Source organism: Ranitomeya variabilis, chromosome 1 (assembly GCF_051348905.1).
Source record: "Ranitomeya variabilis isolate aRanVar5 chromosome 1, aRanVar5.hap1, whole genome shotgun sequence".
Classification (NCBI taxonomy): domain Eukaryota; kingdom Metazoa; phylum Chordata; class Amphibia; order Anura; family Dendrobatidae; genus Ranitomeya; species Ranitomeya variabilis.
The window spans coordinates 130527180-130539950 of NC_135232.1; the positions used below are offsets into that span (position 1 = coordinate 130527180).

Consider the following 12771-nt stretch of genomic DNA (forward strand, 5'->3'; position numbering starts at 1 on the left):
ATGTACTGGCTTAAGCAGGGGGACACGGCTGGCACTGCACGATCTGAGTCCCTGGCAGCATAGTGTGTTACTGATGGCAGCCTGTGTTACGGTGGTTCCAACTCTATGCAGGTCATTCATTAGGTCCCCCCATGTGGTTCTTGGATTTTTGCTCACCGTTCTTGTGATCATTTTGACCCCAAGGGGTGAGATCTTGCGTGGAGCCCCAGATCGAGGGAGATTATTAGTGGTCTTGTATGTCTTCCATTTTCTTATTATTGTTCCCACCGTTTATTTCATCACACTAAGCTGCTTTCCTATTGCATATTCAGTCTTCCCAACCTGGTGCAGGGCTACAATTTTGTTTCTGGTGTCCTTCGACAGCTCTTTGGTCTTCACCATAGTGGAGTTTGGAGTGTGACTGTTTGAGGTTGTGGACAGGTGTCTTTTATACTGATAACAAGTTCAAACTGCTGCCATTACTACAGGTAATGAGTGGAGGACAGAGGAGCCTCTTAAAGAAGAAGTTACAGGTCTGTGAGAGCCAGAAATCTTGCATGTTTTTAGGTGACCAAATACTTATTTTCCACCATAATTTGCAAAATAAAGACAAGGTGATTTTCTGGATTTGTTTTCTCAATTTTGACTCTCATAGTTGTGGTCTACCTATGGTGTAAATTACAGGCCTCTCTCATCTTTTTAAGTGGGAGAACTTGCACAATTGGTGGCTGACTAAATACTTTTTTCCCCACTGTATGTGCACATATTGTATGTGTGCAGATGAAGGAGCATATATGTATAAGCACAGTATGTGTGCATCTATGTGTGCATGTAACTTACTAGAATGGGTATGTGAGCGCATGTATATGTCATATACTCATATATTATCTAGTAAGAATTGTATTATGTGTTTTAGTGAACAGATGAGGGTAGCAGTAATGTTGGGCTACTATAGGCAATGTTTAAACACCCATCATCCTGTCTGTCCAGGAAATGTATGTAAACATATGTATTTAATTATACAGTATAAGACAGGGGTATTGTGAAATCGCATTATGTTGGGCATGCCTCTGCAATTACCAGCAAACAAGCCCTTTGAAAAATATATTCTCCAGGATGTTGGTACTTTGTGACAATAGCTTTAAGTGAGTAAGCTAATTACCGGAAGATGGTTAAATACTGGCCAGAAAAATGACAAAGAGAGCAGCCATAATGATATATATCACTAAATACTTGCTTTTTTACTGCAACGTGCAATTGTCAACCACTTTAGACGCTGTGCTCGTCTTCCTAAATGGTGTCCTATCATCTATAAAATGGTATATGTAGTCTGTCTGATGGGAGAATTTACATTGCTACATTACCCAGTGTTCTTATTACCTAAGCTAGGAGCTTTTCTATATTTTAGAAGGTATTGTCTAATCTTTGTAATAAAAGGTTAAAAAATTGGTATATAATTGTTGCAACCCCCAAGCTAAATAAACCTATATAATACTGGGTAATAAAAATGTGGAAATGATAACTTGACAGGTGAGACATATCTCTCCTGCATCGGCTCGGCCCTCTTGTAATTGCTTCCCTTCTGCGCTGATACTGAGAGCATCAATTTTGTAGGGGGTCCTGGTTCTGAATTTCCCCCCATCTGCCGGCTGCAGTTTGTCTTAAAAAAACATCTGTGATTTACTCCGGGTGTCTGTAATTGTCTGCAGCGCTAACGTCACTTTAATAACTGACCTGACCGGCCCTCGCCATCAACTCCATCAGATCAACTTATCTCAGTGATTAGCTGCAGCGCTGTTGAAATGATGTCAACACAGCAGACAATAACAGACACTGGGAGCAGCAACAGACACTCTGCATCGGACCTAAAAAGGGTGAGTAAAGCGCAGTTTTTGTTCTTTTTTAAACAAACCATGCCTGGAGCCAGGAGGTTTTTTTAAAACTGTAAAACCCCCTTTAAATCACCATTTTATTTCCAAAGGGTTCCTGTGAAATTAGATTTTACTGGGCATTTACACTACCTTTCTTTTGCACTAGTTTTCATATATCTCAATATTGCACTTTTTACCCCATGACATACTCCTCCCTTCAACCTTCCGAATCATTTAACATTGCATTGACCAGGGATTAATAAAATAAACAGGGGTGTAGAAATCGTAGGGCCCCCATAACAAAATAAGTAAGCCCTCACCCCCAAATATCAACACACTGAAGCAACAACATCATTTAATTAGATGTTATGAATAGCACCACCATATACCAGAGTACTCACATAATAGTGCCAGGTAGTAGAAAGTCATCAATAAGTTATCCTCTATACCTGAGTGGTCCGAATGGACCAATGTACTGTCACCACTGGGCATTCATGCCATTGGCTGATTACAGCACACAACTTTCTAGTCCTCCAGAACTGAAACTTGAAGTCGCTTAAAGAAAACCTGTCACCCAGTCAAAAGTAGCTGTTTTTTCTACCGGCTGGTCCCGTGTAATTTTTTTGTTGTTGTCTTTCTAAAACCGGCCATGCGGTTACAACAATATGGGCCTTTTCAATAAATTGCTAATTTCTTTGGCTCACTGGATCCTCTGGGACGTGTCTTTAGGCTGCTCTGCATCATTACCCTGTGAGCACCACCCCTTGGAAAAGATCATAACAATTACATCTAAATAAAAAGGTCCATATTTCTGGAGCAGTATGGTAGATTTATATATATATATATATATATATATATATATGTATATATATATATATATATATATATATATATATATATATATATACTGTATATATATATATATATATATATATATATAAATTTAAAAAAAAAGCAAAAATGTAAGACTCAGGAATAAAATAAGAGCAAAAACAGGTCACTTTTGACCTGGTGACAGGTCGTCTTTAAAAGACTTGTGGAATATTTTGGCTTCCAGGGCTATGTGAAGTATACTGCCATCTAAAACCCTCAGTGGACACTGTTGAATTAGAGGCATAGCTTGGATGGACATGATAAATGTGATAAGTAGAAGAGGCTGCTATTGTATTTCTAAAAATGTGTGTAGTGTGGATCATAACTTACCCCAACTGGCTGAGCGTGGATGGTGGCATGTTGTGCAGATGATGTTGCTGCCAGCCAGTGACTGAGCCAAGGTGGAGAGCACTGGTGTTAAAGCCAGAAAGAGATGACAAGTCTGCGCTACTTAATGAGTATTCTGGAAAACAAAAAGACAGACCGATATCACTAACTATTTACAACTTTTTTCAAACATGTAAAATAACAGATAGAATAATAGTGAGAATCCATAATTATATTGCCTAGGTTTGTTAGTTTCAGCTCTGACAGAGCTGGCCAATCAATGTGTTACATGGTGAACCATTAGTTTAAAGATGACCTGTTTACAGGTATAAAGTGGCCAGTCTTTGCTCTTATTGTATTCCCGCTGTCCTCAAATTATTCTGTTTTTTTCTTTGTTTGTTCTTTTAATCCTCCATATGGTTTCAAAGATATGGGATTTTTTATTTAGTGCTAATTTCTATGGTCTTTACTAAGAGGGCGTGGCTCAAAAGATCCTCCGGGGTGTGTCTTTGGCTTCTCTGCATAATAGTCCTGTGAGCAATGCTCTCTTGTAAAGATAATAAAAATGAGCACTTGATTTTAGGACCCACATCATTAGAACCATAAGGCAGATTTAAAGAAAAACTAAAAAAAATGGACTACTCAGTAGAGCAGCAGTAATAAAATTAGAGCAAAGACTGACAAAGACAAAAGACAAACATTTGACCTGCTGACAGGTTCTCTTAAAAAATTGTCATTAAATGCAACATTTATCCTGAGCAGGATTTTTTCATTGCCATAGATCTCACCGATTAGTCTGGGACACCCATCGTTCGCCAGAACAGGAGACTCATGTCACCTCTACTCCATGTCAGAAGGTGTTGAATGAAGTGGGCAGTCGCCCATGTGACTTGCTGCTTAGTTGTCTAGGGAGTGGCAATGATAGTTAAGCCATCAAAGCCACATACCTTGAAGAGAGTGCCAGGACACATGTGCAATTGGACATCGCATTTTACTCCTCCTGGTCTTGGATCTAAGACCAGGGGGCGATCAGTAAAGAACAGTGGACATTTAGCAATGGGTATGGGACTCACACCAATGCTACACTTACCAGTACAGATATTATTATCTAGACTTTAATAGCTGGGTGTTAGAAAAACAAATTTTAATATGCTATCTAATGCTGGCACTGTTCTGGCGATGCAGTCTCTGTCTGTCCCTGCGATTGCATAACAGTGTGATGTCACGCAAACCCTGCAGCCAATCATTGGCCATTTCACACTCCTCACATTCAGACAAATCACTTGCAACCGGAAGAAGTGAGCACTATTGCTCTCTCTCTTCCTCCAGATGAATGTGATACATCCAAAGACGGGAAGAGTGAAATGGCCACTGATTGATTGAGAAGAGGTTATCTGAATAGTGGACAGCCCCTTTAACCCCTTTCCGACATCGGGCGTAATGGTATGATGATGTCGGACGCCCTCTCTTTGATGTGGGCTCCGGCAGTGAGCCCACATCTTTCCCGGGACATATCAGCTGTTTTGAAGAGCTGACCTGTGCCTGGAACAGCAGAGGGTGGAATCGCAATCCACCTGCTATTATCTCGTTAAATGCCACTGTCAAACTCTGACAGCGGCATTTAATAAGCGCTTCCGGCAATTGCGCCAGAAATGCGCCCACCGGTGACCCCGTCACTTGATTGCGGGTCACCGGTGGGTTGGCATGACAACCAGAGGTCTCCTGGAAACCTCTATAGTTTCACTGCCATCTTGCTGTGAGTACCACCCAGTGGTTGGTGCTCATAGGCTATGTGTACATAGAGGATTTTGTGTGCGGATTTTTCCGCACTAATTTTGGTAAATCTGCAGGAAAACCGCACTGCGGATTTACTGTGGAATTACGACTGATTTACCGCATTTTTTTCGTGGTTTTTGTGCAGATTCCTCCTGCGGCTTTACACTTGCGGATTCCTATTGAGGAGCAGGTGTAAACCACTGCGGAATCCGCACAAAGAATTGACATGCTGCGGAATGTAAACCACTGTGTTTTTTTCGACAGCATGTGCACTGCGGATTTTGTTTTCCGTAGGTTTACATGGTACTGTACACCGCATGGATAACTGCTGTGAATCCACATCGTCAAATACGCTGCAGATACGAAGCAAAATCCACAGCGTGTGCACATACCCATAGCAAGTGAGTAATTCAGCTACATATAGGCGATCTGATCATGGCCTATATGTAGCTGAGCTGATCGGGTGATGGCAGCTTGTAGCCTCCCATGGAGACTGTGGAAGCATGTCAAAAGTAAAAAAAATGTATATAAAAATAAAAAATAAAAATAAAAGTGCAAATCACTCCCCTTTCACCCCATTCAAAATAAAACAATTAAAAAAAAATCAAAAAAAAGTTTAAAATCGCCCGATCTATCAATAAAAAAAGGATTAATCTGATCGCTAAACGGCGTAGCGAGAAAAAAGTAAAAATGCCAGAATTACGTTTTTTTAGTTGCAGCGATCAAAGGTTGTATCTGCACCAAAATGGTATCATTAAAAACATCAGCTCGGCGCGCAAAAAATAAGCCCTCACCTGACCCGAGACCATGAAAAATGGAGACGCTACAGGTATCAGAAAATGGTGCAATTTTTTTTTTTTAACAAGGTTTAAAATTTTTTTCAACACTTAGATAAAAAAGAATCTAGACACGTTTGGTGTCTATGAACTTGTAATGACCTGGAGAATCATAATGGCAGGTCAGTTTTGTTTTAGCATTTAGTGAACCTAGTAAAAAAGCCAAACAAAAAACAAGTGTGCGATTGCACTTTTTTTCCAATTTCACCGCACTTGGAATTTTTTTCCATTTTGTAGTATGAGACGTGGTAAAACCAGTGGTGTTATTCAAAATTACAACTCCTCTTGCAAAAAAAAAGACCTCACATGGCCATTTTGGCCAAAAAATAAAAAAGTTATGGCTCTGGGAAGAAGGGGAGAAAAAAATGAAAATGCAAAACCAAAAATACCTCTGGTCGTTAAGGGGCTAAAGAATAACCATTGTTTCAGTGTTATATAATACATGAAAATAAGGAACCTTGGGATAAATCTCATTCTGTACTATATGTTATTATAAAAATCTGCTTCTTTCTCTAACTGGACTGGTCATTCTCAAAACTCTCAATTCACAGGCAAAATCTGTTGTCATTGATGAACACAGATCGTTGCATTGATATACGAGATGAATATACCGTATTTTCCGGCGTATAAGATGACTTTTTCACCCCTAAAAATTGTCCCAAAAGTCGGGGGTCGTCTTATACGCCGGGTACGGGTGCACAGAGCATCTGCCTCCGTTCCTAAGAATGCAGTGAGTGAAGGACCTTCGATGAGGTCGCGGTCACATGAGCGGTCACGTGAGCAGTCGCATGACCGCGACATCATCACAGGTCCTTCACTCACTGCATTCTTAGGAACGGAGGCAGACGCTTGCACCGCTGAGGTCCAGGGTCCGTCGGAGGGGTGAGTACATTTTTTTTTTTTTTTTTATTATTTATTTTTACATGAATATGGATCTCAGGGCCTGAAGGAGAGTCTCCTCTCCTCCAGACCCTGGGAACCGCACGCCGTATAAGATGACTGGGTGTATAAGATGACCCCCGTCTTATACAGCGGGTATATCCCAAATTCCATATTTTATATGGAACAGTTGGGGGTCGTCTTATACGCCCAGTCGTCTTATACACCAGAAAATACGGTAGATTTCACTCATGAACTAAGGGTGAAAAAAAAAATCTAGAAAGAGAAAAAAGCAAATTTCTCCAGTTAGATATATTACAAAGTTCCTTATTTCCATGTGTTCTATTCAGTTGGAAATCTGTTTGGAAATCTCCATATAAGGTAAATGCCTGGAATACTGACCTGCATGCAGCATTTTATATAGCATTATACTGTATGTAGCATATGTACAGTGCCTACAAGTAGTATTCAACCCCCTGCAGATTTAGCAGGTTTACACATTTGGAATTAACTTGGCATTGTGACATTTGGACTGTAGATCAGCCTGGAAGTGTGAAATGCACTGCAGCAAAAAAGAATGTTATTTCTTTGTTTATTTTTTTTTTAAATTGTGAAAAGTCTTTTCAGAGGGTCATTTATTATTCAACCCCTCAACCCACCAGAATTCTGTTTGGTTCCCCTAAAGTATTAAGAAGTAGTTCAGGCACAAAGAACAATGAGCTTCACATGTTTGGATTAATTATCTCTTTTTCCAGCCTTTTCTGACTATTTAAGACCCTCCACAAACTTGTGAACAGCACTCATACATGGTCAACATGGGAAAGACAAAGGAGCATTCCAAGGCCATCAGAGACAAGATCGTGGAGGGTCACAAGGCTGGCAAGGGGTACAAAACCCTTTCCAAGGAGTTGGGCCTACCTGTCTCCACTGTTGGGAGCATCATCCGGAAGTGGAAGGCTTATGGAACTACTGTTAGCCTTCCACGGCCTGGACAGCCTTTGAAAGTTTCCTCCCGTGCCGAGGCCAGGCTTGTCCGAAGAGTCAAGGCTAACCCAAGGACAACAAGGAAGGAGCTCCGGGAAGATCTCATGGCAGTGGGGACATTGGTTTCAGTCAATACCATAAGTAACGTACTCCACCGCAATGGTCTCCGTTCCAGACGAGCCCGTAAGGTACCTTTACTTTCAAAGCGTCTTGTCAAGGCTCGTCTACAGTTTGCTCATGATCACTTGGAGGACTCTGAGACTGACTGGTTCAAGGTTCTCTGGTCTGATGAGACCAAGATCGAGATCTTTGGTGCCAACCACACACGTGACGTTTGGAGACTGGATGGCACTGCATACGACCCCAAGAATACCATCCCTACAGTCAAGCATGGTGGTGGCAGCATCATGCTGTGGGGCTGTTTCTCAGCCAAGGGGCCTGGCCATCTGGTCCGCATCCATGGGAAGATGGATAGCACTTCCTACCTGGAGATTTTGGCCAAGAACCTCCGCTCCTCCATCAAGGATCTTAAGATGGGTTGTCATTTCATCTTCCAACAAGACAACGACCCAAAGCACACAGCCAAGAAAACCAAGGCCTGGTTCAAGAGGCAAAAAATCAAGGTGTTGCAGTGGCCTAGTCAGTCTCCTGACCTTAACCCAATTGAAAACTTGTGGAAGGAGCTCAAGATTAAAGTCCACATGAGACACCCAAAGAACCTAGATAACTTGGAGAAGATCTGCATGGAGGAGTGGGCCAAGAGAACTCCAGAGACCTGTGCCGGCCTGATCAGGTCTTATAAAAGACGATTATTAGCTGTAATTGCAAACAAAGGTTATTCCACAAAATATTAAACCTAGGGGTTGAATAATAATTGACCCACACTTTTATGTTTAAAATTTATAAAAATTTAACTGAGCAACAAAACTTTTTGGTTTGTAAGATTTATGCATCTGTTAATAAATCCTGCTCTTGTTTGAAGTGTGAAGGCTCTAACTTATTTGCATCTTATTAAACCTGCTAAATCTGCAGGGGGTTGAATACTACTTGTAGGCACTGTATATAGAATATGTCATATATAAATAGTATATGTATATAGTTTATATAATATAAAAAATATTTAATTGGTCAATTTATGCATGCTTTCTCAATTTTTCATATTTCTAATGCAGTAATGGAATTCAATTTTCATATTGCATGTTTGCAAGCTATGGCGCTACAGAGTGCTGGCTGATTTATTTGATTGTATACGAGCTGGTGACTCTAGTTTCAGCACCTGTTCACACTTAGTCTATGTTTGGAAGTGACGGTCAGTTTTTTGAAATTTGTATTCACTAGCCTTCTGACTGAGCACTCCGCCTTTTAGCCACAGGTGTTTTTAATTACACCAGGACCCTACCCCTCCACAGAGAGAGAGATTTTAGTCTAAGGCTTCTTTCACACTTCAGTTGTTTGGCGTCAGTCTGCTCCGAAATAGTGATGGATCAACGGATCCATCACAATTGTTGAGAAAACGGTTCTAACGGATCCGTTTTTTTGACGGATCCGTTACTTGGGGGATGTCTGGGAAAAGTATCTACTTTTTGGAGCATGGGCAATTGAAAAAGCGGATTGGGGCGACGAATCCGCCGAAATGACGGTCGCGACGGATCCGTCGCCCATAGGCGGTCATTCTATGGAATGGCGGATGCGACGGATCCGTTGCGAACCGCCATTTCGGCGCAGACAAAAAAGTTATAATGTCCGTCTATGTCTAGATGACGTCCGCCAAATTTCGACGGGTCCGTCACATGGCGGATGGAACGGACGACCATCCGTCACAATCCGTCGCTAATGCAAGTCTATGGGAAAATAGCGGATCCGCCAAAAAAAATGGCGGATCCGCTATTTGATGAAAACAGCGGATTCAAACTGATGCCAAAAGACTGAAGTGTGAAAGAGGCTAAGAGAGGATTCACAAGTTCCCATACAGATGAAGACTTTATTCTAAGAGAGGATTGGCAGTGATAGGACCTGGAAAAGAGAAACGCCTTAATGTGGCTTCCAGGTACACATGAATTAGCCAATTTGTGCGCTAAGCTTTCTCAATTTTTTATAAATAGTATATGTAGTATATGTAGCATATGTATATATTATATATGTAATATATAAAGTATTTGTAGTATATGTGGCATATGCATATAGTATATGAAATTTATATAGTATATGTAGTATATATAGCATATGTATACAGTATATGTAGGATTATATGTAGTATATGTAGCTTATGTATATAGTATATATAGTATATGTGGCATTACATGTAGTATATGTAGCATTATATATAGTATATGTAGCATATGTATATAGTATAAGTAATATATATACCATATGTAGTATATGTAACATTAAATATAGTATATGTAGTGTATGCATACTGTATAGAATATGTAGCCTTTATATGTAGTACTAGATGGTGGCCCGATTCTAACGCATCGGGTATTCTAGAATATGCATGTCCACGTAGTATATTGCCCAGCCACGAAGTATATTGCCCAGCCACATAGTATATTGCCCAGTCACGTAGTATATTGCCCAGCCACGTAGTATATTGCCCAGTCACTTAGTATATTGCCCAGCCACATAGTATATTGCCCAGTCACGTAGTATATTGCCCAGTCACGTAGTATATTGCCCAGCCACATAGTATATTGCCCAGCCACGTAGTATATTGCCCATTTACATAGTATATTGCCCAGTCACGTAGTATATTGCCCAGACACGTAGTATATTGCCCAGTCACGTAGTATATTGCCCAGCCAGCGACGGAGTATACAGCACAGAGCCACGTAGTATACAGACTTAAAATAAAAAATAAACATATACTCACCTTCCGAAGGCCCCTTGAAGTCCTGGCCCTGTGTGCGGTGCACACGGCAGCTTCCGGTCCCAGGGTTGGTATGAGCGCGGGACCTGTGATGACGTCGCGGTCACATGACCGTTATGTCATGGCATGTCCTTCTCGCAGGACCTGTGATGACGTCGTGGTCACATGACCATGACGTCATGGCAGGTCCTTGTCACATACCATCCTTAGCACTGGAACCTGCCGCTTGGATGGAGCGGTCACCGGAGCGTCGCGAGGAGCAGGAAAGGTGGCAGAAGGTGAGTGTATAATGATTTTTTATTTTTTTTATTATTTTTAACATTAGATCATTTTACTATTGATGTTGCATAGGCAGCATCAATAATAAAAATTTGGTCACACAGGGTTAATAGCAGCGTTAATGGAGTGCGTTACACCTCGGCATAACGCGGTCCATTAGCGCAGCCATTAACTCTGTGTGAGCGCTGACTGGAGGGGATAATTGAGCGGGCACTGACTGCGGGGAGGAAGGAGCGGCCGTTTTGGCGCAGGACAGTGCCCGTCGCTGATTCGTCGTGGCTGTTTTGCCACGACCAATCAGCGAGTTGGATTTCCGTGACAGACAGAGGCCGCGACCAATGAATATCTGAGACAGACAGACAGACGGAAGTACCCCTTAGACAATTATATATTAGATATGTAGCATATCTATATAGTATATTTAGCATTATATGTAGTATATGTTGTAAATGTAGCATTATATGTAGTATATGTATATATGTATATAGTACGTGAAGCATTATATGTAGTATATGTAGCATATGTATATAGTATATGTTGTATATGTAGCATTATATGTAGTATATGTATATATGTATTTAGTATGAGTAGCATTATATGTAGTATATGTAGCATATGTATATAGTATATGTAGAATTATATGTAGTATAAGTAACATATGTATATTGTATAGGTCTGTATATGTAACATTATATGTAGTGTATGTAGAATATGTATATAGTATGTGTAGCATTATATGTACTTTATGTAGCATTATATGTAGTATATGTAACATATGTATATAGTATATGTAGCATATGTATATAGTACGTGTAGCATTATATGTACTTTATGTAGCATTATATGTAATTATATGTAACATATGTATATCTTATAGGTATTATATGTAGTATATGTAACATATGTATATCGTATAGGTCGTATATGTAGCATTATATGTAGTATATGTAACATATGTATATCGTATACGTCGTATATGTAGCATTATATGTAGTATATGTAACATATGTATATCGTATAGGTCGTATATGTAGCATTATATGTAGTATATGTATATAGTATAGGTTGTATATGTAGCATTATATGTAGTATATGTAACATATGTATATAGTATAGGTTGTATATGTAGCATTATATATAGTATATGTAACATATGTATATCGTATAGGTCGTATATGTAGCATTATATGTAGCATATGTAACATATGTATATAGTATATGTAGCATTATATGTAGTATATGTAACATATGTATATCGTATAGGTTGTATATGTAGCATTATATGTAGTATATGTAACATATGTATATAGTATAGGTCGTATATGTAGCATTATATGTAGTATATATAACATATGTACAGTTATATGAAAAAGTTTGGGCGCCCCTATTAATCGTAAGCTTAATATTTTATAAAAATATTTTTTTTTGCAACAGCTATTTCAGTTTCATATATCTAATAACTGTTGGACACAGTAATGTTTCTGCCTTGAAATGAGGTTTATTGTACTAACAGAAAATGTGCAATCTGCATTCAAACAAAATTTGACAGGTGCATAAGTATGGGCACCCTTATCATTTTCTCCTACCTACTTTTTACTGACTTACTAAAGCACTTTTTTTGGTTTTGTAACCTCATTGAGCTTTGAACTTCATAGCTAGGTGTATGCAATCATGAGAAAAGCTACTTAAAGTGGCCACTTGCAAGTTGTTCTCCTGTTTGAATCTCCTCTGAAGAGTGGCATCATGGGCTCCTCAAAACAACTGTCAAATGATCTGAAAACAAAAATTATTCAACATAGTTGTTCAGGGGAAGGATACAAAAAGCTGTCTCAGAGATTTAACCTGTCAATTTCCACTGTGAGGAACACAGTAAGGAAATGGAAGAACACAGGTACAGTTCTTGTTAAGGCCAGAAGTGGCAGGCCAAGAAAAACATCAGAAAGGCAGAGAAGAAGAATGGGGAGATCAGTCAAGGACAATCCTCAGACCACCTCCAGAGAGCTGCAGCATCAACTTGCTTTTTTAAGAGTAAAATATTTTAATTTTATGTTTGTCTTATACTATTTATACCAAGTATTATACGGTCGTAGTTTGGATGTTC

General features: G+C 39.7%; 1 protein-coding gene across 20 annotated transcripts in view; it reads right to left on the reverse strand.

Moving 5' to 3' along the window:
* MEF2C (myocyte enhancer factor 2C) overlaps window positions 1–12771 on the reverse strand; it is a 356157-nt gene that overhangs the window by 7711 nt on the left and 335675 nt on the right. For all 20 annotated transcript variants that reach the window (XM_077288831.1, XM_077288814.1, XM_077288784.1 and 17 more), the window contains one exon: window positions 3054–3186. In XM_077288831.1, coding sequence (XP_077144946.1) covers window positions 3054–3186 — 133 coding nt within the window. The remainder of the gene's footprint in view (window positions 1–3053; window positions 3187–12771) is intronic.